Source organism: Patagioenas fasciata, chromosome 23 (assembly GCF_037038585.1).
Source record: "Patagioenas fasciata isolate bPatFas1 chromosome 23, bPatFas1.hap1, whole genome shotgun sequence".
In the NCBI taxonomy this organism is placed as follows: Eukaryota; Metazoa; Chordata; class Aves; order Columbiformes; family Columbidae; genus Patagioenas; species Patagioenas fasciata.
Genome location: NC_092542.1, coordinates 7,856,557 through 7,884,502, shown reverse-complemented (window position 1 = coordinate 7,884,502; position 27,946 = coordinate 7,856,557). Strand labels below are relative to the sequence as shown.

The window sequence follows — 27,946 nt, the reverse complement described above, 5'->3', positions numbered from 1 at the left end:
TCAGCCGCCCCGCGGGAGAAAGTGCTCTTCTTCTGCAGGAATCCCAAGTACCTGGCTCCTCTGCATCTCCTCTGGGTTTTCTGCCTCTCCTTCCACACCGGGTGTCTCCTTTTCTGCCTCGGCCTTTGCTGTCATTGCTCCGGCTGACGGCCGTTTACTTTTTTCCCCTACCGCCGCCTCTTTTTTCTTCTTTTCCTCTCCTTCCAGGAATTTCTGGATATACTGTGGAAGCTTCTCCTCTTTCTTCTTCTCCCGTTTATTCTGGAGGCCGAATGAAATGCAATAGCAGGCAGCATCAGTCTGTCCTGCCACGGCTGAGCTGTTTCCCTCCCTTCCCTCCCTTCTCTTCTGCCTCGCTGTCCACGCTGGTTTGCTCCCAGGTTCCCGCAGGCTCCACCGAGGAGCCCGTCTGGGATGACCAGGGAGATCAGCCAGCACCGGGCTACAAACCAGCCGGCAGCTGGCGAGCCCAGACCAGCCCTGCAGCCACCGGGCCGACAGAAACAGCCCCGCGTGAGGGCTCTGGGGGTGTTTCCAGGCTGCTGGAAGTGACAAGTATATTCTCAACTGACAGTGACCCGCCTCTCTCCAAGCAAACACCAAAGCAACCGGTCAGTGGTCCCGTGAACACCCAGTGAAGAATCTTGTGAGCGCTGGCATGTGTGGAGCAACGCTGCTCTACAGTCCAGTAAGATGTGCTCCTGCAGCATCCGGTGTCGGGTACCTTTTCTCTCCTCTCAATGGCTCTGGCTATGAAGTCCACTTCTCTGGGGGCAACCAGAGGCGGTAGCTTTCCTTTCTCCTCCTTTTCCTTCAAGCAGCTCCTCTGGATGACCGGTAGCTGCCTGCAAAGACACAACAGGGCGTGTTGGCAGGAGCGCAGGAGGAGCTGGTTCTGCATCCTGTGCTTCCAGGTGGCGCACCTGCTTCTGCAGCAGAACGGGCTCTGCTCACAGCCTTGTGATCAAGTCCCCAGGCACAGAGAAGACCCCAAGCTGTCAGCCTCGGATGTGCCCAACAGCCCCCCTGCAACCCAGGATGCCCAGGTCTCGGCCCTCTCTTGCTGGAGCACCCAGAGGAACAGGGTCCTGTGCCCGGAGATAGCGCTACGCCCTGTACGGGCAGGTTGGGCGCTGGGGACACAGTGTCAAAGGGAGGAGGACACGACCCCACGGAAAAGCCATCCTGCCACTGAGCTCTCCGTAAGACAGGCGTCAGCGCAGAAGAGGCTCCTGGTTACTCAGGGCAATCCTCTGCAGTAACTAACTGCAGAACTCTGTTCTCAGCAAACAGAAAGGCCAGGCTCATTTCAACCTGAAGGGAAAGCCAAAATGACCTTCTGCTCCTGGAACGAGCCTTTGCACTTGGCTACTCAAGAGATCTGCACATCGGAAGGGAAGAAAGAAATGGTGGTGCCAGCAGAGTCTGCCAAGAAGCTGCAGACACTGCCATGAGCAAGAAACCGTGAGTCAGTGGGACGTGGGCAAAGCGCACGTGGGGTGTTTCCGGGAGAAACGTCTCGCTCCCACAGAGACCGGAGCAGGGGGCCACGCTCACCCGTTTATGCGAGTGTCTCACCTGGCGCGAGGCTCACTCCCCTCGGCTTTCTGACCCTGCTCCGGCGTCACAGTCAGGGCAGGTAACCGATGTGGAGGAAGCCTGGCTCGACGGAGGAGGCGCTTCCCGGCAGCATCCTCTAGAAACGGGAAAGGAGACGGTTCTTCAGAACAGCATCTCGGTGTTGTTCTGGGAACCGGGTGCCACTCGTGTGCCAGTTCCAAGGAGAGTGACGTGCGGGTCTGCTCGGGGCTGTGGTAACACTGGGGAAGGTGGTCCTTTTCACCCCTTTGGGGGAAAGCCATGTTTCCTGGGAGGTCTTAGGCCTTTTCTGACACTGTTTTAACATCCAACGCCCCATGCCCACAGTGCACCGTTATTCCCTGGGGAAGACTGTTTGCATGGCTTTCTCTCATCCGTGTGCTGAAACGGGGGCTTCCATGGCAGATACTGGTGCTGTCCAGGAGTCATTCTGGGGAGGGGAATCATTTATCTCAAGGGAACCCGGCTCTGGGGTTTCTGCATTGGTCCCGTGCACACAGATTTGCTGCTGGGGCAGGTTCACACCACAGGCCATCACCTTTTCCCTTCACACATCCGTTCAGGTCTATCAGCGCTGGCACTTTGGGCACGGTCTCAAGTTGGTACCTGGCAGAGGAAGAAGGCAGCAGGCTGAAGAAAGGACACCACGTTGTTTCCCACCGCAGCCCAACCCGGAGGGACGCAGCAGAAGCTCCAGTGCCGGGAGAGGCCCCGTCAGCCTGTGCCCGCGTTTCTCCATCCTTCCCTGAGAATGGCCGTCCTCCCACAAAACCCCCTTGCTGCTGCTGGGGAAATGACTCTGCTCATCGCGCACATGGAGAGCAGAGTATTATCTAGTGCTCTGGTTTTCTAAGACGCCTTTGAATTCTGATCTTGCCCTCCGAGTTCCTCGTAGAGCCTTGCAGATTAACGTTTCCGGACCTAAGAGCAGTCTCTCCCAGAGAGGAAAGAAAAGGAGCAGGAGAAACGTAGCGGGAAATGTTGCCTAAATGCGTCTCTAGGCCCACAGCAGGACAGATGCAGAAGCCGTGCCACTGTCCCCCGTTCCTCAAGTGAAGTCAAACGTACCATGGCAGGACGACAACACGTCCAGAAGAGGTCTGGGAAGCAGCGGTGTCATGGCGTGAGATGACCGAGTCCCTCATCTCCGGCATCTGCAACGAGGACAGAGGCGGATGACGGGAGGAGCGGACGCTGGGAAGGGCCGGCTGCTCGCTCCGCCTCAGCCCAGCGCCAGCAAAGAGCCAGAGCCGCCCAAGGGCTCTGGGCTCAGCAAGCCTTGCCCTGCCTGTGCCTCTGCTCCCGGCCCCCAGAGTGGGGCACGCAGCGCTCCCCGCCATCAACGCCGGCCTTTTCTCGCAAAGGGCAGCTCCTCTGGGGGTGGCTCTTGCAAAGCCGGGCCATTGCACGCCAGGGAGGTGCTCTGCAGAGAGCCTGCTGTGCTCTAGAGCTCCAGGAGCCCAGGGGCTGAACGAGGCATGGCCGGCCAGGGGAAAGCAGCCCCCAGAAAGCATTTCAGAAGCAGCAGGAGTGGCGCTGGGAAAGTGAAAATCCTACCTCGAGAAGAGCTTGCAGCATCTTGCCAGAGCCATTCAGCCTTTCCAGAAAGTCTAAGTAAAATCTCATTCTCACGTCTTTTCCCTGGACAATCAGCATGCCCACGTCCCTCCAGATGATGGCAACGTTCTGCCCGTTCTCTACGCAGGCATGGAAAAGGTGCGTGGTCCTTTCCATGTAGAGCTGCACGGTGCCCTCAGAGACAGCGTTCTCTGAGGCTATCTGAGCATACGGCAGTTGCTCGAAATCTTGGTGGCCTGAAAGACGAGAGAAGAGGAACACATGAGCTTGCAGACCTGCTGGGCAGGCTACAATCAAAGGTCTGCAGCCTCCAGGCCCTCAGGCAACACTTTGGTGCTGGGCTGTCTGGCTGGGCCAGCGCCTCTGAGGAGACGCTCGGCTTGTCCCTTCCTCTTAAAGCGGAAAGCGAGGTGCGGAGCAGACAGCGGTGGCTTCTCTGATACAGAAAGGGAAACAAAGAGTCTTAGGCACTTGGTGGGAAGAAGAGTGACTGCGGGACAAAGTGGGGAGATAGGCGCCAGGTCCCAGGGCAGCTGGAGGGTGCCAGCCCACACTCGGTGCTGTCTTTGTCTTTAGAGAGAAACGCACCCCAAACACAGCCCCAAGCTCCTGGTGCTCCCCGGGGTCCCACAACAGCTGCCCCAAAGGCAGCAGTGACCAGAAGGCGCAGGTGTCCCGCCAGTGGCTTTTGGAAGGAACCGTCTTTCCCCCCTGGGTTTCCCCTGCTTTTCCCCCGTGCAAGGAGGCTGAGGGAGCTGGAAGAGCCCCGGCATTTGCCTGGACGAGGTCTAGAGCAGCAGAAAGGGGGAGCAAGAGTTGAGGCATCATGGAACCGGAAGACACCACACCAAGGAAGCTGTGAGGGACCCTGTTGTTGAAGCAGGACAAAGAGAGTGCGCTCTTAGCTGCATTGTCCTCTGGTGATTCTTTAAAACAAACAGCTGGGTAGGGTCCTTCCACAGCCGGCTGGCTTTGTCGAGTGGAGCTCTTGGCAGGGCCGCGGTGGGTGGTTGGTGCTCCCCTCAGTCACCTCTGGAGAGCACAGCACCCCTCCCACCCTGCTCAAGGCCAGCGCCGCTTTCACGCTGCTCACCAGGGAAGTCTGTGCAAGCACAGCGGAGCTCACGGTCCTGCGCAACAGCCTTTTCAGGTTGGAACACGGGTCTCTCCACGATCACCAGATCCTGCTCGCTGAGGGCTACTCGCTTCGTGACAACCGCAAAAGTCCCGATTCCGGGAACGCGGACAGCCTGGAACAGAGGAGATGGCAGATGGGAAGAAGCCTTGGAGGGGCAGACGGGTGACTTGTCAGAGGAGGCTGATGGTGCTTAGTGCCCTGCCCTGGCCTGAGGTACAAAGGAGCAAGATGGGCTCCTTGGGAGAACACAAACAGGGGCTGCGCTTTTCCCTCGCACCCCCCTTCAGCTACGAAGAACCAAATAGGTGAGGGAAAGCTGACAAACACCCTCTGGCTCAATCAGGTAGAAGGCAGGGGGTTCCCACGCTTGGAATAAATCCAGATGTGTCCCGGGCTTCCAGGTTTTCACATGCAACTCTGACGGGGGGACCTTCTTGTACATCTGAATGGACAGAGAAGGTGTCCATGTCACTGTGTGCATTGCAGTGTTGTGCTGGGGCGTTGCTCCTGCTTTCAACGAGGGGAAGAACAGCTGCACCCGATGGCAAAGGGCTGTCAGGACTTGATCAGCGTTCATCAGGGTGTGAGGGGAGAAGGAGGTGAGGCCCACCTGGTGGAGAGCCAGCTGCAGGCTGAGGTGATACGATGTGCTGGCCCAAATCTTAGCGAACTCTGGAAGAACAAGGGAAAGACCCGTCATGCTCTGAGGCAGCAAGCTCAAGACCATTCGGCCCACTCCTGTCCAAGGAGCGATGCATCTTTCACTCAGGCATTTCAGGTGGTCTCTCTCCAGCCCGGCAAGAACCAAGGGACACCTCCTGCTGCCTCCAAGGGGCTCCTTTCCTTGCGGGTGCAGCTCTCCAGGGTGTGACCCACTCCCACGGGAAGCCGGCAGTGCTCTGCCCTGCCCGCGGGGGCACGGGGCTGCGCTCCACGCGGCTCTCGGAGGCTCAGGGCAGGCCCTGGTGTCTCCCCAGCAGGGGCCAGTTTTGCCGGGTCACATCTCTGAACACACAGAGCCCACGTGGCCCACGAGCACCTTCAGCTCTTCCATTCAGACGTGAGCTCAGCGTGGGCAATGCCCAGCGCCAGGCAAGGGCAGCCCCTTGGGGTCAGGGGCTTCTGCCTGGGCTGCCCCAGGAAGGCAGGGGCCACGTCAGGGAGGGAACCAGGAGCCCTGGCTGCCACATCAGCCCCTCAGCCCTTTGGGATGGTCAAGCAGGTCCCTCCTTGCACTCACCACTCCTGAGCAACCACCCCCCACAGTCCTCGGGTTTCCATGCCTGATTTCAGAGATGTCCTTGACCCAGACACACATGTGAAATTGGGCCTGAAGGCCTTACCGTAACGCTCCAGCTTCTCAATAGTTGGGCTCAGGTGAGGCTGCAAGAAGAGCTGTCTTGCCATCTTAGTTCCACTCCTGCTTCAAGTCAACAACTGCAGAGAGTGGCTGGACAATGGCTTTACTGCTTCTCCTTGTCCTCGTCCTTCTCCTCCTCCTTCTTCTCCTGATCCTTCTTCTCCTTCTCCTCCTCCTCCTCCTCCTTCTTTTTCTCTCTTCCTCCTCCTCCTTCTCCTTCTCCACCCTTCACCTCCTTGGTGCTGTCCTGCTCCCTCTCTCCGCCTTCTCCTCCTCACTGCAGAGCAGCTACTCCAGAGCAGAGCGGTGCGAGAGCAGCTCTCAGCACTTGGAGTCCACTCGGCCTCACCGGGTGAGTGGGGCAGACGCTGGTCACGACAGGGACAGGGGGGCTGTCACCACTGTGACGTGTGGCTGTCCCACTGTGACCCCGGACCGTGTCACAGAGGGGCTGCACACACCCTCCCCCCAGGCCCTGCCAGGGGCTCTGCAGTGGGCAGGGGCTTCCGGGAGCTGCCCCCACCCCACTGTCTCCTGAGCGGGAGGGGTTTCCCCAGGCCACCCCTGCCATGTCCCCACATGGGGACACCGGGCTGCAAGCGCCGATGGGCTTCCTTCCACCCTTCCCCGCTTCTTCCTGCCCCTCTCACCCAACGTGTCTGCAGCGGGGAGCGCGGCTGCCCTGCCTGGCGCAGCTTGGGCAGGCGATGGCTGCTCACACCGGCTTTGGAGCCGGCTGCACCCCTCTCCCACCGGCCCCGGCAGCACCGGACCTGCTCCCACACGGGTCCCGCTGCAGCTCCCGCTGCTCACGGTTCCCAGTGCCATGGAGAGGACTGCTCTGATTTGCTGAAGGTGCTGAGGGGGGTGCCGTTGCCAAACTCGGGGAGGGGGTTCAGGCTGCCGAACCAAACAGGGTGGTGATGGATGGCCGCTGCTCCCTTGGTGTTCCCAGGAGAGAGGCCTGGTCCATGCAGCAGCACTCGCGGTGCCCTAGGGCTCATTAACGCTCCGTGCCACAGGTCGCCCGGCTCCAGGCCGCCCGCCTGGTCCCACGGGCCGTCGAAGGGCTCAGGGTCGATAACTCTTGCGGGAATGGCAGGGTGTGCGGTTCCAGCTAAAGGGCCTTGGACAGATTACACGGAAGTGTTTTCTATGGGTGTAAGACGTGATGGCCCAGACCGGTGAGAACGATATCTCGGGTCAGAAAACCACCCCCGTGTGTGCGATGTGTGAATGCTGGGCCTGGGCGTGTGAACGAGTGGGTCGGAATGCCGCCCACAAGATACGCATGGGAACGTGACTGAAACCAGTCACAATAGGAGTGTGGTGTGTTTAGAATAACAATTATTGAACAAAGTCATTTGTCTAACCTCTTAGCCCAAGCTCATCCCTGTAAATCTATAAATGGAGAACCGTTAATAAAAGAGAGCTCAGCTCTGCCCGGCTCTGCTCTTGCTGCCAACAAGAACCCTGTGCCTGTGCGCCCCGTCTGCGTCTGTGTGAATCGTTCCTCATCGCCACAACGCTGACAATCCTTTTCTCAGAACCCTCCGGGTCCCCAGCACCCTCCTGTCTCGTCCTCCCTAACAATGATTCAGTCCCCATTCCTCCCCGTCTGCACAAAAACGTGGTTTGCAGGTCACCAAGCTGGGGACCCATCCCTGGGGCCGCACAGGCAGTGCCCCGGCCTTTCTGCCTTGTGGACCTGTGGATTTTCTTGAAGAATTCCTTGCCAGATTCAGGCAAGCGTATATCCGTAAGATAATTTCTCTCTAAACACGTGGGTGTATTTTTCCTGGGGTTAGGGACTGTAATAGACTTAACGATATATTTGTTGATCAAACCGGTCTAAATGGATATGTTATCAGCGGCTGTGAAACCTGAGCGTGTGATATTAGTATATGCTGCCATTAAACAATGCAACCTGTATGTAGTCTTTGTAAAAAACTTGTTCCACAGATACGTGTAAAAGCCTAATTTAGCGTACCCTGCAGAACATTCAGGAAGAGACTGACAGAGAGAAGGGCCCAGTTGCATCCTTGTGTGAACGGGATAAGGGGGCCTTCAGCACAAAGCGGGAGGAAAACCAGCTCAAGGCCTTGGAGCCCTGGCCAAACCCAGCGTGCTAGGCCAAAGATAAGAAATGCACAAAAGAACGGACCGCAGCCTTCATCCAAAAGACCCCCGCCCGTGACCACCCGCAGACACTGCGCAGGCGCAACAGGAAGGAGCCAGAGCTGAAGACTATAGATATAATTCCTTGGAACTCATTTTAATAAGAACGGCCTTTTCGAGGAAAAGTTATGAATGTGTATAGGCGTTCCTGGAATAACCATGAATACGTAATCCTTTGCCACATGTAACCAAGCTGGCCGCTCCTGGAAAGGCGCCGTGGTGCAGCGCAGGCTCCCCGGCCGCCCAGCGCTCTTTTGCCCGCTTGCTGCAATAAATTCTAAGCAATTTATTCCGACGAGTGCGTGCTGTTTATCGTGATCGTCTGTAACACCATGCACATTTGCACGCGTACTTTCCGTGCTTAACACAAGCACGTGTATCAATTATTTCCTCGCACAATCGCGGGTGTATTTTCCTCCCCTGCTTCCGCACAAGCACGTGTAACTTTCCGTGCACATCTGCACGTGTATTAACCCTCGCAGGATTGCGAGTGTATTGTAAATTTACCCTCGCAGAATCGCGAGTGTGCACTTTCCGTACTCACTACAGCACGTGTATCTCTTCAAAATAACCCCACACCGTGTTCAGGCAAGTGCGGACTCCTCCCGGACTCAGGGACGGCTCCGGCACTGTTTTGGTGAAGCCACGTGCATGCACTCTGTGCACCGCCTGTCGTATTGGTTGCTGCCCCTTCATCATTTTCCTCAACTGGTATCCGAACCTGTATTCGAGTCACTTTTGGATGCTAAAACCCTGTTTCTCACCGGTTTAACAGAAGTTGTTTTGGACCCTGTTGTCCCTTAAACGAACCTGGGGTGCCTCCGGGACACCCCCCTTTCCATATTGATCCCCAGGAATGAGTCCCCCCTCAGTCTCCTCTTCTCCAGCTCCAGAGCCCCAGCTCCCTCAGCCTTTCCTCACACGGGAGATGCTCCACTCCCTCCAGCATCTTGGTGGCTGCGCTGGGCTCTCTCCAGCAGTTCCCTGTCCTTCTGGAGCTGAGGGAGAACTGGACACAACATTCCAGGGGTGGTCTCCCCAGGGCAGAGCAGGGGGGCAGGAGAACCTCTCTCATCATCTTGCACAATAACGCCCCCAAACTGAGCAGTTTTGCCAAAAAGAAATTGCAAATCTTCCAAACTCTCACAAATAAATTTGTAATTTAACCAAAAAATGCGCAAATCTTGCCTCAAAATACTAATTTCCCCCCAATTGCAAATCTTGCCCCAAAACCTTGCAATTTTGCGCCAAAATCTACAAATCTTGACAAGAAAATCCGTAATTTTGCCCAAACTTGGCAAATCTTGCAAAAAAATTTATAACCTTTTTGGGGGAAACACTCATTTTTTGATCCATTTTTTTGGGGGAAACACATTTTTTTATTAGAAACAAGTGCATATTTTGGGGAAAACCCCAATTTTAGGGCCATATTTGGGGAGAAACACCCATCTTTGGACCCATTTTCGGGGTACACACAGTTTTGGGTGCACTCATTTTTTTGGGGGGGGAAAAACAACTTTTGGGCCCACATTTTGTGGGTAAACACCATTTTTTGGACACATTTTTGGAATGAAACACCCATTTTCAGTCCCATTTTTCGTGGGGTAGTACCCATTCTGGAGGGAACAAGACCCATTGTTTTGGGAAAAAACCAATACTTCCAATACTTGAGGTCCATTTTTGGGGGAAAACGCTCAGTTTTGCGGGGAACCCATTTTTATGGGGAAAAAGCATTTTTGGGGCCCATTTTTTGGGCAAAGTACACAATTTGGGGGTGTCCTGGTTTTGTCACAAACCAGACCGGGTCTCTTTCAGTGATTTTCTCTCAGCTAAGCTCTTCTCGGTCGCTGTACCTTTCTGGGTCAGCCTGCCTATTTTTCCCAGGATGCCCGTGGCGCCGAACTGGAACTCGCCTCCAACCCTCGTCATCTTTTCGGTCCCCTAGCGGTGCCCGACAGCGACAGGGCAGGGGCTGTCTCAGGTCCTCCCCCTCTGCCCAACAGGGCAGGGCTCCATTGCCTTTGGGGGTGTCCCCTGGAGCCTCTCCGAGCGGCGCCAGCAGCTCCGCGCTCAGCACCAGCGGGTGCGGCTCCTCCTGAGGGGATGGGGGATGAGGGGGCGGGGCCACCGGCCGGCGGCGCGCGAGGCTGAGGCGGCGAGCTGCGATTGGCCGGGCGGGCCGCAGCGGCCGTTCCCGCCTGAGCCTTGGGGCGGAGCCAGAGCGGGAGTGCGGGGGGCGGCCGGGCCAGGAGCCGCCCGCAGAGCGCCCGGAGAGCGGGCTTCGGGGACTCTGCCCGGGAACGAGCGGCAGGAGGGGAGGAGACGGCCCCAGCGGTACCGGGTGAGCTTCTGGCTGGAGCCTGGGAGCTGTTCCTCCCAGCGAGGGCTGTCGGGCACTGAACGGGCTGCCCAGGGCAGGGCTGGAGCCGCCATCCCTGGAGGGGTTTCCACAGGAGCTCCTGAGGGCCGTGGGCAGTGCCGGGGGGTTGTGCTTGGACACCTTCAAGGTGTTTGACACCCAAAGGGATTCTGTGGCACACTCCATTTTCACATTGCCATGGAGCCTGGAGGTCCCAGCGGGGTTTGGATCAGCGTGTTCTGGAACATTCTCAGTGGTCGGGTCTGTGTGCAGAGTGTGGTGGGAACGAGAAGAGAGGAGATGGAGAGAACAGTGGGGAGGTGGAGGAGCAGGAGTGGAGGTGAATACCAGAGACAGCGAGTGTGTGCGGATCAGCAGTGATCACCCCAAACCTGCCCCGCAAACACGGCACCCAAAATCCTGCACCCCAGATCCTGACCCCAAGCCCTGCACCAAAACCCTGCCCCTCAATCCTGCACCCCCAAATCCCCCACCCCGATCCTGTCTTCCCAAACCCTGCACCCCAAATCCTGCACCCCCAAATTCGGCCCCACCAAACTCTGCACCCCTAAACCCTACAACTGAAACCTTGCACCCCCTAATCCTGCCCTCCCTACCTTCCTGAACCCCGAAACCTGCACCCCAAACCCTGCATTCCCAAATCCTTCCGTCCTATACCCTACACCCCTAAACCTGCCCCCAAACCCTGCACCCCAAAGAATTCCCTCCCAAACCTTGCACCTCCAAACCTTGCACCTCAAAGGCATCCTGGGGACCCCCCCTTGTCCCCAGCATCCACTGTGACGTTCCAGGACCCCTCTTGTCCCCAGTGCCCATTATGATATCCCAGGACCCCACTTTGTCCCCAGAGCCCATTGTGACACCATGGGGACCCTGCCTTGTCCTCAGGGCCCATTGTGACATCCTGGGAAACCCCTTTTTTCCCAGGGCCCATTGTGACAGGGTTGGGACCCCCCTTGTCCTCAGGGCCCATTGTGACATCCCAGGACCCCCCATTGTCCCCAGGGCCCATTGTGACAGGATGGGGCCCCCCTTGTCACTGGAGACCCATTGTGAAACCATGGGGACCCCCCATTGTCCCCAGGGCCCATTGTGACATCCTGGGGAACCCCTTGTCCCCAGGGCCCATACTGACACCATGGGGACCCCCCTTGTTACTGAGGACCCATTGTGATACCATGGGGCCCCCACTTTTTCCCCAGGGCCCATTGTGACATCCTGGGACCCCCTTTGTCCCCAGGGCCCATTGTGACATCCCAGGACCTCCCATTGTCCCCAGGACCAATTGTGACATCCTGGGGACCCCCCTTTGTCCCCAGGGCCCATTGTGACATCCTGGGGACCCCCTTTATCCCCAGAGCTCATTGTGGCACCATGGGGAACCCCTTTGTCACTGGGGACCATTGTGACATGTCAGAACCCCCCATTGTCCCCATGTCCCATTGTGACACCCCCCTTATCCCCAGGGCCCATTGTGAAATCCTGGGAACCCCGCCTTTTCCCCAGGGCTCATTGTGACGTCTCAGGACCCACTTTGTCCCCAGGGCCCATTGTGGCACTATGGGGACCCCCATTGTCCTCAGGACCCATTGTGGCATTCCAGGACCCCACTTTGTCCTCAGGGTCCATTGTGACACCATGGGGACCCCCTTTGTCCCCAGGGCTGATTGTGACAATTAAGGGACCCCCATTGTCCCCAGGGCCCATTGTGACATCCCAGGACCCCACTTTGCCCCCAGGGACCATTGTGACATCCTGGGGACCCCCTTTGTCCCAAGACCCCATTGTGACATCCTGGGGACCCCCCTTCGTCCCCCGGGGCCATTGTGACACCATGGGGACTCCCCCTTTGTCCCCAGAGCACATTGTGACATCCCAGGACCCCCCATTGTCCCCAGAGCCCATTGTGACATCCTGGGGACCCCTCTTTGTCCCCAGGGCCCGTTGTGATGTCCTAGGACCCCTCTTTTTCCCCAGGGACCATTGTGAACACCATGGGGACCCCATTTGTCACTGGGGCCCATTTTGACATCCCAGGACCCCCCTTTATCCCCAGGGCCCATTGTGACATCCAGGGCACCCCTATTGGCCCCAGGGCCCATTGTGGCACCATGGGGACCCCCTTTGTCATTGGGACCCACTGTGACATACCAGGACCCCCAATAGTCCCCAGTGCCCATTGTGACACCGTGGGGACCCCTCTTGTCCCCAGGGGCCATTGTGACATCCTGGGGACCCCCCATTATCCCCAGGGTGTTGTGACACCATGGGGACCCCCTTTGTCCCCAGGGCCCTTGTGACGTCTCAGGATCCCCCGTTGTCCCCAGGGCCCATCGTGGCACCGAGGGGACCCCCCCTTTGTCCCCAGGGACCATTGTGACATCGTGGGGCCCCCTCTGTCCCCAGGGCCCATTGTGATATCCTGGGAACCCCATTTGTCCCCAAGGACCATTGCGGCACCATGGGGACCCTCATTGTCCCCAGTGCCCATTGTGACACCGTGTGGACCCCTCTTGTCCCCGGGGGCCATTGTGACATCCGGGGGACCCCTCATTGTCCCCAGGGTGTTGTGACACCATGGGGACCCCCTTTGGTCCCAGGGCCCATTGTGAGGTCTCAGGATCCCCCGTTGTCCCCAAGGCCCATTGTGACATTCTGGGGACCCCAAATGTCCCCAGGGCCCATTCTGGCATTCTGGGGTCCCCCCTTTGTCCCCAGGGCCCATTGTGCCACCATGGGGACCCCCTTTGTCACTGGGGCACATTGTGACATTCTGGGGATGCCCTTTATCCCCAGGGCCCATTGTGACACCATCGGGACCCCCCTTGTCCCCAGTGCCTATTGTGACACTGTGGGGACCCCTCTTGTCCCCAGGGGCCATTATGACATCCTGGGGACCGCCTTTGTTCCCAGAACACATTGTGACATCCCAGGACCCCATTTGTCCCCAGGGCCCGTTGTGACATCCTGGGGACCCCCTTGTCCCAGGGCCCATCGTGGCACCGAGGGGACCCCCCCTTTGTCCCTAGGGACCACTGTGACACTGTGGGGACCCCGTCTGTCCCCAGGGCCAATTGTGACATCCTGGGGACCCTATTCTCCCCACGGCCCGTCGTGGCACGATTGGGACCCCCTTTGTCCCTAGAGCCCATTGTGGCACAATGGGGACCCCCTTTGTCACTGGGGCCCATTGTGACATCCTGGGGATGCCCTTTATCCCCAGTGCCTATTGTGACACCGTGGGGACCCCTCTTGTCCCCAGGGGCCATTGTGACATCCTGGGGACCCCCTTTGTCCCCAGGACCCATTGTGACATCCTGGGGACCCCCTTGTCCCCAGGGCCCATCGTGGCACCGAGGGGACCCCCGCTTTGTCCCCAGGGACCTTTGTGACACCGTGGGGACCCCGTCTGTCCCCAGGGTCCATTGTGGCATCCTGGGCACCCTATTCTCCCCACGGCCCATCGTGGCACGATTGGGACCCCCTTTGTCCCCAGGGCCCATTGTGATGCCATGGGGACTCCATTTGTCCCTGTGGCGCATTGTGACATCCCAGGACTCCCCTTTGTCCCCAGGGTCCATTGTGACATCATGGGGACCACCCTTTGTCCCCAGGGCTCATTGTGACGTCCCAGGACGCCTCGTTGTCCCCAGGGCCCATCGTGACATCTTGGGGACCCCCCTTGTCCCCAGGGCCCATTGTGACATCCTGGGGAACCCCTTTGTCCCCAGGGCCCATTGTGACATCCGGGGGACCCCCTTGTCTCCAGGGCCCATAGTGGCACTGTGGGGATGCGTATTGGCACTTGGGTCCATTGTGACACCATGGGGAACCCCCCTTTGTCCCCAGTGCCCATTGTGACATCCTGGGGATCCCTCTTGTCCCCAGGACCCATTGTGGCGTTCTGGGGACTCCCTTTGTCCCCAAGGCCCATTGTGGCACCGTGGGGACCCCCTTTGTCACTGGGGCCCATTGTGACATTCCAGGACCCCAATTTGTCCCCAGGACCCATTATGACATCCTGGGGACCCCCTTGTCCCCAGGCCCCATCATGGCACCGAGAGGACCCCCCATTTGTCCCTAGGGACCGTTGTGACACCGTGAGAACCCCCTCTGTCCCCAGGGCCCATTGTGACATCCTGGGGAACCCTTTTGTCCCCAGGACCCGTCGTGGCACCATTAGGACCCCCTTTGTCCCCAGGACCCATTGTGACATCCCAGGACCCCACTTTGTGCCCAGGGGCCATTGTGACATCCCTGGGACCCCATTTGTCCCCAGGGACCATTGCGGCACCATGGGGACCCTCTTTGTCCCCAGGGCCCAGGGCCCATTGTGACATCCTGGGGACCCCCCCTTGTCCCCAGGGCCCATTGTGACACCATGGGGATCCCCCATTTGTCCCCAGAGCACCTTGTGACATCCCAGGACCCCCCATTGTCTCCAGAGCCCATTGTTAACATCCTGGGTACCCCTCTTTGTCCCCAGGGCCCATTGTTATGTCCTAGCACCCCCCTTTGTCCCCAGGGCCCATTGTGACCCCATGGGGACCCAATTTGTCACTGGGGCCCATTTTGACATCCCAGGACCCCTCTTTGTCCCCAAGGCCCATTGTGACATCCTGGGCATGCCCTTTATCCCCAGGGCCCATTGTGACACCGTCGGGACCCCCTTTGTCCCCAGGGCCCATTGTGACATTCTGGGGACCCCTATTGGCCGAAGGACCCATTGTGGCACCATGGGGACCCCCTTTGTCACTGGGGCCCATTGTGACATACCAGGACCCCGCTTTGTCCCCAGGGCCCATTATGACATCCTAGGGACCATTCTTTTTCCTCAGGGCCCATTGTGACATCCCAGGACCCCCCATTGTCCCCAGTGCCCGTTGTGACACCGTGGGGACCCCTCTTGTCCCCAGGGGCCATTGTGACATCCTGGGGACCCCCCATTGTCCCCAGTGTGTTGTGACACCATGGGGACCCCCTTTATCCCCAGGGCCCATTGTGACATCCCAGGATCCCCCGTTGTCCCCAGGGCCCATTGTGACATCCCAGGAGCCCCCGTTGTCCCCAGGGCCCATTGTGACATTCTGGGGACCCCTCTTTTTCCCCAGGGCCCATTGTGATATCCTGGGGAGCTCTCTTTGTCCCCAGGGCCTATTGTGACATCCTGGGGACCCCCCTTGTCTCCAGGGCCCATTGTGACGTCCCAGGACTCCCTATTGTTACCAGGGCCCATTGCGAAATCCTGGGGACCCCCTCTTTGTCCCCAGGGCCCATTGTGACGTCCCAGGACTCCCCCTTGTCCCCAGGACTCATTTTGATGTCCCAGGATCCCCATTGTCCCCAGAGCCCATTGTGATGTCCTGGGAATCCCCTTTGACCCCAGGGCCCTTTGTGACACCATGGGGACCCCCCCTTGTCCCCAGGGCCCATCGTGGCACCGTGGGGACCCCACTTGTCACTGGGGACCCATTGTGACACTATGGGGACCCCCCGTTGTGCCCAGGGCCCATTGTAACATCCTGGGGACCCCCTTTTCCCCAGGTCCCATTGTGACACCGTGGGTACCTCCCTTGTCCGCAGGGCTCATTGTGACATCCCAGGACCCCCCTTTTCTCCCAAGGCCCATTGTGACATCCTGGGGACCCCCCCTTGTCTCCAGGGCCCCTTGTGACATCAAAGGATCCCCCATTGTCTCCAGGGCCCATTGTGACACCGTGGGGACCCCCTTTGTCCCCAGGTCCCATTGTGACATCCCAGGACCCCACTTAGTCCCCAGGGCCAATTGTGACACCATGGGGACCCCCCTTCTCACTGGGGACCCATTGTGACACCATGGGGACGTCCCCTTGTCCTCAGAGCCCATCCTGACATCCCAAAACCCCCCATTGTCTCCAGGGCCCATTGTGACATCCTGGGGACCTCCCTTTCTCTCCAGGGCCCATTTTGACATTCCAGGAATGCCCATTCTCCCCAGAGCCCATTGTGAGGTCCTGGGAATCCCCTTTGTCCCCAGGCCCCATTGTGACATCGTGGGGACCCCCTTTGTCCACAGGGTCCATTGTGACAGGGTGGGACACCCCTTGTCCCCAGGGCCAATTGTGACATCCTGGGGACCCCTTTGTCCCCAGGGCCCATTGTGACATCCCAGTACCCCCGATTGTCCCCAGGGCCCATTGTGACATCCTGGGGACCCCCTTTGTCCCCAGGGCCCATATTGACACCATGGGGACCCCCTTTGTTCCCAGGGGCCATTGTGACATCCTTGGGACCCCGTTTGTCCCCATGGCCCATTGTGACGTCCCAGGACGCCCCGTTGTCCCCAGGGCCCATTGTGACCTCCTGGGGACCCCCCTTTGTCCCCAGGGGCCATTGTGACATCCCAGGACCCCCCATTGTCCCCAACGCCCATTGTGACAGGGTGGGACACCCCTTGTCCCCAAGTCCTGTTGTGACATCCTGGGGACCCCTTTGTCACCAGAGTCCATTGTGATATCCTGGGGAGCCCCCTTTGTTCCCAGGGCCCATTGTGACAACCCAGGACCCCCCATTGTCCCCAGGGCCCATTGTGAACATCCTGGGGACCCCTCCTTTTATCCCCAGCGCCCATTGTGATTTCCTGGGGAGCTCTCTTTGTCCCCAGGGCCCATTGTGACACCGTGGAGACCCTGCTTGTCCTCAGGGCCCATAGTGACATTCAGGGGACCCCTTTTTGTCTCCAGGGCCTATTGTGACATCCAGGGGACCCCCCCTTGTCTCCAGGGCCCATTGTGACGTCCCAGGACTCCCTATTGTTCCCAGGGCCCATTGTGAAATTTTGGGGACCCCCTCTTTGTCTCCAGGGCCCATTGTGACATCCCAGGACCCCCCTTTGTCCCCACGGTCCATTGCAACATCCCAGGACCCCCCCTTGTCCCCAGGGCTCATTGTGGTGTCCCAGGATCCCCATTGTCCCCAGAGCCCATTGTAATGTCCTGGGAACCCCCTTTGACCCCAGGGCCCTTTGTGACACCATGGGGACCCCCCCTTGTCCCCAGGGCCCATCGTGGCACCGTGGGGACCCCACTTGTCACTGGGGACCCATTGTGACACTATGGGGACCCCCCGTTGTGCCCAGGGCCCATTGTAACATCCTGAGGACCCCCTTTTCCCCAGGTCCCATTGTGACACCGTGGGTACCACCCTTGTCTGCAGGGCTCATTGTGAACATCCCAGGACCCCCCATTGTCCTAAGGGCCCATTGTGACATTCAGGGGACCCCTCTTTGTCCCCAGTGCCCATTGTGACATCCCAGGACCCCACATTGTCCCAAGGGTCCATTTTGACATCATGAGGACGCCCTTTGTCCCCAGGGCCCATTGTGACATCTTGGGGACCTCCTTTGTCCCCAGGACCCATTGTGACATCCTGGGGACCCGCTTTGTCATTGGGGACCATTGTGACATCCCAGGACCCCACTTTGTCCCCAAGACCCATTGGGACATTGAGGGGACCCCTCTTTGTCCCCAGGGCCGATTGCGACATCCCAGGATCCCCTCTTGTCCCCAGGGCCCATTGTGACATCCTGGGGACCCCCTTTGTCCGCAGAGCCCATTGTGAAATTCTGGGGAGCCCCCTTGGTCCCCAGGGCCCATTGTGACATCCTGAGGACGCCCTTTGTCCCCAGGGTCCATTGTGATGTCCAAGGACTCCCCGTTGTCCCCAGGGCCCATTGTGACATCTTGGGGATCCCCCTTGTCCCCAGAGCCAATTGTGACATTCAGGAGACCCCCCTTTGTCCCCAGGGCCCCTTGTGACATCCTGGGGACCCCGTTTGTCCCCAGGGCCCATTGTGGCACTATGTGGATCCCCGTTGTCTCCAAGGCCCATTGTGACATCCCAGGACCCCCCATTGTCCCCAGGGTCCATTGTGAACATCCTGGGGACCCCCCTTGTCCACAGAGCCCATTGTGACACCATGGGGACCCCCTTTGTCCCCAGGGTCCATTGTGATATCCTGGGGACCCCGTTTGTCCCCAGAGCCCATTGTGGCACTATGGGGACCCCCTTTGTCCCCAGGGTCCATTGTGACACCGTGGGGACCCCGCTTGTCGCCAGGGCCCGTTGTGAATTTCAGGGGACCTCTCTTTGTCTCCAGGGCCTATTGTGACATCTTGGGGACCCCCCCTTGTCTCCAGGGCCCAGTGTGACATCCCAGGACCCCCCTTTGTCCCCAGGGGCCATTGTGACATCCTTGGGACCCCGTTTGTCCCCATGGCCCACTGTGACGTCCCAGGACCCCCCGTTGTCCCCAGGGCCTATTTTGACATCCTGGGGACTCCCTTTGTCACTGGGGCCCTTTGTGACAACCCAGGACCCCACTTTGTCCCCAGAGCCCATTGTGACATTCAGGGGACCCCCCTTTGTCCCCAGGGCCCATTGTGACATCCTGGGGACCCCTTTGTCACCGGAGCCCATTGTGATATCCTGGAGAGCCCCCTTTGTCCCCAGGGTCCCTTGTGGCATCCCAGGACCCCCCATTGTCCCCAGGGCCACTATTGACACCGTGTGTACCCCCTTTGTCCCCAGGGTCTGTTGTGACGTCCGAGGACCCCCCCTTGTCCCCAGGGCCCATTGTGACATCCTGGGGACCCCTTTTGTCCCTGTCGAGGGTTAAGATTGCGGGGTGACAATCAAACCCTGGCAGATGTGTTGTCAACCTCCTCTCCCCCCCACTTCCCCCTTTTGCCCCTCCCTCTCCCCCCTTCCCACTCTGGGCAGGCGAATGGGAGGGAAAGAAGGACAGAGAGAAGAGAGTTGGAAAAGTTCAAGATGTTTTACTGATGCTACTGATAAAATAGAGAAAATAATACAAAATATACAAAACCCATCTTGTAAGTCTCAGCAACTGCAGAGCCAGCACCCAAAGTCCTGGATTAGGCTCTGCAGCCAACCGGAGCTGGATTCAGTCTCTCACTGGCCTCCGTTCGCAGGGACGACCAGCAAGGTCCTCTCCTAATGTCGGCCATGAGGGAAAAAAGGGAAAAGGGGCGAGATCCTCGTGATCTCCCACTTTTATATGAAGTATTCACGTGAACGGAATGTTATTCACCGTTGGTCAGTCTCTCGGTCATCAGTTTTCTCATTGCCCCCCTCGCGAGATGTCCATCCGTGCTTATCAATAAGTTTGCATTCCCTTGCTGGGTTTAACCAAAACATGTGTTGGGTTCTCCAGGAAAATGCAGCTGACATGAAGGCTTTAGCTGACAGGCAAATTCACTAAAAGAGAAACTTGTTTTTAACAAAACCAGGACACTGTCTCAACCCCATAACCTGGCTGTGTTCAGCTAAGCCTGTTCTCTGCAGGGTGGGGTAATGCTGAGATAAATAATAGTGAAATAAATATGCCACTATTTGTTGCCTACTTTGAAGGAAAATAAGTCTGTCCATCCATACCAGAACTGTCACAAAACAGATGTTGGTCTGCAGTAATACTGACAAGCTTTGGACCTTTAATCTTGGAAAGGAGGTGAGGGTCAAGGGAAGGTAAAGGAAGATGCAGAGAGGTATTAGGTTTTCTTTCCTGATCGCAAAACCTACTTTTTCCATTCTGAAAATCTCAGTATTGTGTATGTAGAACTGTAAGATCTACCTGAGGATGAAATCTCGGGCTGGGAGGTAAGCGCTGTGTGCTTACCAGTACTTACAGGGCATGGTTCTCACTTTTTTGGGGAGAAAAAACATTAAAAAACAGAACAAAACACACCACTAAATTAAAAAAGTAAGCCACTGGGTGCGATAAACTGGGTCTGCCTTTCACTCCAATACCGGGTGTCTGGTGGGAGCCTTGTGCTCGTTCTTCTGCCAGCTTGGTACGGAGATGGAGAGCTTTGCAGATGTTCCTATTTTGGGGGACCCTTGGTAACGTGGTATGGGTCCATCTTCAATGTGCCCATTGAAAAATCAGTGGTGCTGGGCACCTAAATTTGAGCTGATTCTGCTCTTTGAAAAACCTGTCCATTTTGCATGAGCAGAGCCAAGAATATTTCTAAACACCAGTGTTCCTTCCCAGTGGCTTACTCACTTTCATTAATCTTGAACAGCTGCATTAGCTGGTGTCTCAATCAGCATTGGTGGGAACAAACTATCCCCTCAGAAATTACAGCGCTGATGTAGTTAATTCTTTGTTTGAGCAAATTGATTTCAGAGGCTCCTCACAGCCCTGATCCTGTGCGTATGAGATTTCCTGGGCTTTCCTTATGGGAATTGTTTCCTGGAAGCCAAGTCTGCTTGGAAATATTTACAAGGCCAGATGCAGATGGTTTTTTGTTGTTTTGGGGTTTTTTTTATTGCTTCTAAAGCTTTGTCTGCAACAGGGTGACCGTGGGGAGAACTAAAGTAAGATTAAGAGAGAACTTGGGGTTGGAGCAGTCAGAACCTCTGCTGCACTGTAAGACAATTCCCCTCACACAGATGCCAAAGAAGCTGTTACATGGGGATTTTTAACTATGGGCATGAGAGAACCATAAGCAGCCTCAGCCTGACTGATTTTCTGGGGAGATGTTGTTTCCCTTGTTGTGTCATAAAATCACAGAACAGTTTGGGTTGGAAGGGACCTTCAAAGCTCCCCCAGTGCCACCCCTGCCATGACAGGGACATCTTCAGCAGCTCAGGTTGCTCAGAGCCCGTCCAGCCTGGCCTGGGATGTCTCCAGGGATGGTTCATCCACCACCTCTCTGGCTGGTGTTTTACCACCTCTTTGCCAGGCCCAGGCCAGTCTTAAAGATCTTGCAAACCCTTAAAGTAAGCCTACAAATCCTAGAGTCTGGTGTACATGCCCGTTTCTCTCATCAGGCCCCATCCCAGACCTTCTATCCTTGTGTAAGATCAGTGGGGACAACCAGATCCCATACACCCGGGGTTCTCCATCCTGCTCCTGGTAGGGCAGCATGCTCTTCACACAATCCACCCCAGAAGACCCCAACACCTGACAACCCCCAGACAGACGTGAGACACAGGAATCTCTACATCTACCCACAAGGAAACTGCCAGAAGAAAAATGGCATTTTACTGCCCAAGCTGTAATGGTGGTGTTATTTAAAAGGTAAATTCACAGCCCAGTAGACCTTTAACAAGGACATTGATGAGACAAAACTGGCGCAAATACCTAACTCAAGTCTCCGGGACCACCCACCCAGCAGCATTTCTAAGCCCAAGAGTTCTCAAAGGCAGTAAAATTTGTCACACCCTGGACGAAACATGCCCTACGACCAGCACATTGGCAAACCTTTGTTTTTCCAGCTTGGAGCCTCAAAAACAACACAATTTTAAAAAAAACCCAACAAATGACTCAAGCTATTCTGAAAAGTAATTATCACTATTAGTCTCTGAACAATTAACATTTAAGATCAAACAAAATTTGCGCTTACTCCTATTTTAATATCTGAACCAGTCCACCTATCCCCCCGGAAAAAAAATAGCAGCTATGGTATTTGCGTTATCACTGTATGGAAAAACAGACACTTCTTTTTTTCCTCCCTTTTTTGAAATAACAACCCCCGCACAGGAAAAAACAGGCAAATAAAAATATGAGCAGGACTTCCCACTGGCAGTGAGAGCTCCTCAAGCCATAAGAGGAACATCAGGACATGCCCCATCGTACACATTCTGTAATAGTTTGTAGGATGTCAAGAAGCTGAGCAGACAGTTAAAACTTCATTGTTCTAACTCAGATGGACCACTTGGATTCTAAATCCATTTTGGAGACTCATAAGGGCATTTCTGCTGCAGATGTCACCACCGTCACTGGTGGTCTGTTGTCCATGGTGCACATCTCCTTGTTTCTGGAAAACTGAGCGTCCTTTCCCTGGGTGAGGACAGTCAGGAAGGGTTGAGATGCAGGGATGGAGTTGTCAACGCTTGTGACAGGGCTGGTACAGTGAGACGAGGCCATGGGATGAGACCGTAGGTGTGATAAACCAGGGGTAAGAAAGCACCACATGGAGGACACTGTTGGCAGCATCCCGTGCTGACTCCCCTTGGAAAATGCTCCTGATAGGTGAGGTAAATCACATTTTTGGAGTGGATTAGTTACTCCCCAGCCTACATCCCTGTGAAGGGTTCTTCCACCCCAGGTGCAGGACCTGATGAAGTTCAGGAGATGCCCTGCAGGCACCTCTCAAGCCAAAGCCAACACACTCCGCCTGCAACCAGTTATTGGGGGAGACGGCTTCAACAGCAGGATTCCCTCAAAAGAGACCAGTTAGATCCACAACCTTTGCACTAAAAGGGAGGCAACTTCATGTTCAAGAGCTGATTAACAAAGGCTAAAATTTAAAGAAAAAAGGTCTCCTGCAAGATTTACAACCTACAGCCTGTGCGACACAACCAGTTAAGGTTGGTGGAGTGACAAGGAAAAAACAACAACGAAATATATATTAAATTCCTGCCACTCTTTTCTGAAGATAAAGCTTAATAAATTCAACTGGAACAGCTCTACAGATGGACACACCTATTCCAGTAACACGGCAACTTTTTCCATTCAGATTTAAACCTATTTCCAATAAATAGAAGTTAAATTTTAGAAAAGCTTGAGCAAGAATGTTCATATAGGGGCTTATGTCGGTATAACTATAACCACCTCAATATTTACTTTGGCTTTAAGCAGAAGTCTTACCATGGACACAAACCCTCATTGGCCATGTGCAGTAAAGCAGCCCCCTCCCAAAAAAACACAAGTACCGCTAATAGCGGAAAAGTAAGCGCAACATTAAGCTCCTGCTGTTTTAATTAAGTAACATGTGAGCAGTAGCACAGGAGGAAAACTGCTCCTTTTACAGACTGCTCATATATTTAGCCTGATAATGTCTGATCAAACTGTGTTTGCAAGAGGGCGTTAATTTAGGCTTCGATGGTTCTCCTCCTGTTTTCCTCCACACCCTTGAGAATAAAAATCACCCTTTTTTACTCCTCCACATCCCAGCCTGCTCTCCCAAGCTATTTACAGTTTATTTACCTCAGGCACTAGGTCAGAGGAAAAAAAATCACCTTCACCATCTGTATAGGAAAAGCACTACAGGACAAAACCAGCCCTGTGTGCCTCTGGTTCGTCAGAATCTGGGTCACCTCGTAACACAAATTGTGGGAAACTCTATGGCCAGGGGCCTGCGGTGATTTTGCTACTGAATTTAACATTTATCAATTCTTCCCTTTGGCAAACAGGCAGGGAGAAAGGGCTTTGAAGAGATGTAAGCACTTCACATTCAAGAAGTGCATCCTGCAAAACAGAGCCAGAACTGGAGGCAGTTTCTATGATTCTATGGAAAATTGAAGTTCCTTAGAGGATCCTTTCCCATCCTGATGATGTTTCAAAGACTGTAAAGGCTTGAGGAGGGCAATGGGTTCTGCCCCCATCCCAGTGTAACATAACACAGCAAAAAAATGTACACAGAGAATGGATCAGCACTGTTTGAGTCATCTGCTCCCAAATCCTTGATTGCTACGAGAGCCAAATTCAGCCCCTCCGGTCCAAGCGGCCCCTTCCCATCGCCCTGCCAAGCACGTACATGGATGACAATGGTCAGGGTGCTGCTGATGGCTGGGGCTGCATTGAGAATGGCTCCCAGGAGGAGGACACCCTTGGCTTTCCAGGGTTGCTGCAGGACTGAGCTGGGCACGTAACCAAGTCCCAGGAAAAGCCACAGATATCCAGTTTAGCCATCCCTCTCGCTTTTTCTCCGCTTGCAGCCAGAGATCCAGTTTACCCACCAGGCTTGCTATGGGATGTAGTCCAAGATTGAGTTCCACTGAAACAAGAGCCATAAGTTGGCCACGTGCCCTAAATCTGCGGAGCCTCGTCCAAAGCGAAGCCCAAAGTCAATGGAAAGCCTGTTAGCAGATCACTCCTAACAACCATAGCACAGAAACTGGTGACAAAAGCACCAGTAGCTCCCCTTGGCCATCCTCCACAAAGCAGAGCAGCAATAAAGCATTCAGAGAGACTCTATGTCTCAAAAGAAACAGCGATGGAGGAAGCATATCTCTGCATGCCAGAGATACCCAAATACTCAGGTTGGACCTTGAACCCCTCCATGCCCTCACATGTTTGAAGGAGCAAGACAGAATAGGAAGGAGATCACCTGCAGAGCCCCATCTTTCCTCTTTTATTAGAAATAATACAGACTCACAGGCTATGGCAGCTCGGGCCCTGCTCTCTTACTGTTGGTTAAAGTTTGGCAAGGTCAATTGAGCTGCCACCTTCCAGCCTACTAAAAAAGGCTGAATTCTACAGTTATTTCTAAGAAGTTTCCTCACACAAGCATAAACCCTCATGGGGAATCTGGCTAGTCTGGGATCTCCAGAGAAGTCTAGGAGACAAAAAGGTTCTGTCACTGTCACCAAATGGCTTGGTCTTTGAGTCAGAGCTGTGTCCCCCACTCTTGCTATGAGGGCTACAGCCAAAGCTGCTCCCACCCGATGTTTCCGGAGAGCTCAGCCCTCTAAAGCAGGACTCAGCATGTTTGTGAGAGACTAAAGAAGATAGCAAGGTACTTTTGGCTTTGTAAGGGTCGCTAGAGCCCTCAGAATCATTTAGATGCTGCAGCAAAAGCCCACTTCAGCTTTCAGTCACTTTGGGCAGCTCCAAAAGCCGTCTGGTCCAAGCAGAGAACCGAGCTTAGTGTCACACAGACCGATGACTGTGCTTATTCTGGAGGTGAATTCGGCCCTGCCAACAATGACAAAAAGAAAAATAAAATCCAGCACTGGAGTCCTAATATGAGTCCCATACACATTTGGATTTAGATTTCCCAAAACAAGCATTAAATTAAGTAACAGACGAGTCATTTCTCCCTGTCTTTGTGTTTGGATGCTGCCAGACTTAGAAAACTAACTCAAAACATAAACCCCACCAAACTGGCAGTTTCCACTGTGAATCAGTGATGAATTCGCTTGACTAGGAAACACTGCGGCTGGGAGAGCCTAGAAGAGAAGGTATGGATCCTAAAGGGAAAAAAAATTCAAAACACGACAGAGGCAAAACACTTTTAAAATCCAGCGAGAGGGAGTCTGCCAAGGCAGCGGAGAGCTACCAAAAAAGCAGCTGTACTATTACAATGGCTTGAGACAAAGCTTTTGTAGGTCTGGCTCCATCACCTTCCTGCCAAGAAACAGAACACACTACTCACCCCGTGGCTTGATGCACAAGTGAAGAGCTGTTCAGCACCCGGCTGGGCAGTATACCCAGATTTCCCAAATTCTGGTGTTTTATTCCAGCTGTGAAAACGTCCTTCTTTACCACACAATAACAAGTGGCATTGCTACTATTCATGACTTATGTTCTCCAGCTCAGCACCTTTCCCAAAATTCTGCAAACCAAGCAGGGTTCATTATATTTTTTCAAGCACTCCCGCAGCAACAGGCAGGTATGAGGCTCTTGTTCACCCAGCACTGACCGAGGAGGCTCAACTAATTAACAATTTTCTTTTAATTAGAAACACTCTGTTGCTTTGTAGATATTTGTGTGTGTGCCTGTCCTACCTTGCATGCATTAATCTGGGACTTGACACCTCAAATCCTGCAGATACCAACAGATCAGGGGATAACAAAGCTGGTGAGGGGCTGGAGCACAAGTGTGATGGGAGCAGCTGAGGACCTGGGGGTTCAGCTGGAGAACAGGAGCTGAGGGGAGACCTTCTGATCTCTGAACTGCCTGAAAGGAAAAGTTTCTTCACTAAAGGGGCTGTTGAGCATTGGAACGGCTGCCCAGGGCAGTGGTGGAGTCACCATCCCTGGAGGGGTTTAGAACACACGTAGGTGTGGTGCTTAGGGACGTGGTTCAGTCGTGGACTCAGCAGTGTTGGGTTAACAGTTGGATTCAATTATATTAAAGCTCGTTTCCAACCTACATGAATCTATAACGCATCACGAGATGTCACCGAGCTATCTCACAACAACGCAGTTCAGCGCCTGTGAGCAGATTTAAACCTTCCTTGCCACCACTTATTTTACCACAATTATACTCACATAATTAATAAAGCCTGATCCTTCAGGCCCGAGTTCAAATATTGTTTAAGCATTTAATCAACTTGCTAAAAATCTGAATGTACGCGTAAGACTTTTTGGCTTCATGGGGACTTGGCATTTGTTCTAGGGTTTCCATAATTCAGGACAGACTTTTGGAAGTACCTTATTTTTTAACCACTTTACCTTGGTCCCCCAGACGTCAGCTCCTGTGCAGAGATGGCCTGAGCCCCGAGCAGTGGCAGGAGTTGTGTGGGAGTGTGGAACCAGTAACAAGAGCAGCAACACTCCCGGCTGGGCAGCTGGACAAAAACAGGACCTCACAGCCCAGGAATGCAACAAATAGGTCTCTTCTCTGACTTTTTCCCTATGCCCTTCAGCAGCTTGTGGATAACGCATTCTGCTGGCAGCAGCAGCGATTTTAAAGCCTTCAATGATCTTCCAAGGCCAAGGGAATGATTCACAGATGTACATTATTGCATACATACGTTGAAACACACCAGGATCTTGGCTCTTTCCACACAACCTCAAACCAGACATGGGGAAGAAATTTTTTTTTACATCAAGGGTAGTGAGAGCCTGGCCAGAGAGGTGGTGGCTGAACCATCCCTGGAGACATCCCAGGCCAGGCTGGACGGGGCTCTGAGCACCCTGAGCTGCTGAAGATGTCCCTGTCATGGCAGGGGTGGCACTGGGGGAGCTGGGGAGGTCCCTTCAACCCAAACTGTTCTGTGATTTTATGACACAACAAGGGAAACAACATCTCCCCAGAAAATCCATCAGGCTGAGGCTGCTTATGGTTCTCTCATGCCCATAGTTAAAAATCCCCATGTAACAGCTTCTTTGGCATCTGTGTGAGGGGAATTGTCTTACAGCACAGCAGAGGTTCTGACTGCTCCAACCCCAAGTTCTCTCTTAATCTTACTTTAGTTCTCCCCACGGTCACCCTGTTGCAGACAAAGCTTTAGAAGCAATAAAAAAAACCCCAAAACAACAAAAAACCATCTGCATCTGGCCTTGTAAATATTTCCAAGCAGACTTGGCTTCCAGGAAACAATTCCCATAAGGAAAGCCCAGGAAATCTCATACGCACAGGATCAGGGCTGTGAGGAGCCTCTGAAATCAATTTGCTCAAACAAAGAATTAACTACATCAGCGCTGTAATTTCTGAGGGGATAGTTTGTTCCCACCAATGCTAATTGAGACACCAGCTAATGCAGCTGTTCAAGATTAATGAAAGTGAGTAAGCCACTGGGAAGGAACACTGGTGTTTAGAAATATTCTTGGCTCTGCTCATGCAAAATGGACAGGTTTTTCAAAGAGCAGAATCAGCTCAAATTTAGGTGCCCAGCACCACTGATTTTTCAATGGGCACATTGAAGATGGACCCATACCACGTTACCAAGGGTCCCCCAAAATAGGAACATCTGCAAAGCTCTCCATCTCCGTACCAAGCTGGCAGAAGAACGAGCACAAGGCTCCCACCAGACACCCGGTATTGGAGTGAAAGGCAGACCCAGTTTATTGCACCCAGTGGCTTACTTTTTTAATTTAGTGGTGTGTTTTGTTCTGTTTTTTAATGTTTTTTCTCCCCAAAAAAGTGAGAACCATGCCCTGTAAGTACTGGTAAGCACACAGCGCTTACCTCCCAGCCCGAGATTTCATCCTCAGGTAGATCTTACAGTTCTACATACACAATACTGAGATTTTCAGA

General features: G+C 54.7%; 1 protein-coding gene across 1 annotated transcript; it reads right to left on the bottom strand.

Moving 5' to 3' along the window:
* LOC136113860 (uncharacterized) lies at positions 1–27,675 on the bottom strand. The gene is made up of 4 exons (XM_071798624.1): positions 27,635–27,675; positions 1,579–1,809; positions 725–845; positions 1–261 (listed from the first exon to the last, which is right to left on the bottom strand). The coding sequence occupies exons 1-4, from the start codon at positions 27,673–27,675 to the stop codon at positions 1–3; spliced, it is 654 nt and encodes a 217-aa protein (XP_071654725.1).
* Between the last annotated feature and the right edge of the window lie 271 nt (positions 27,676–27,946).

Excerpts from the sequence above, each read along its gene's own strand:
- LOC136113860 (XM_071798624.1), bottom strand. The coding sequence starts at position 27,675 with ATGGAGAGCTTTGCAGATGTTCCTATTTTGGGGGACCCTTG. Across the intron at positions 846-1,578 it reads GGGAGTGAGCCTCGCGCCAG|GCAGCTACCGGTCATCCAGA; the intron begins GTGAGACACTCG and ends GTGTCTTTGCAG. Across the intron at positions 262-724 it reads CCATTGAGAGGAGAGAAAAG|AATAAACGGGAGAAGAAGAA; the intron begins GTACCCGACACC and ends TTCGGCCTCCAG.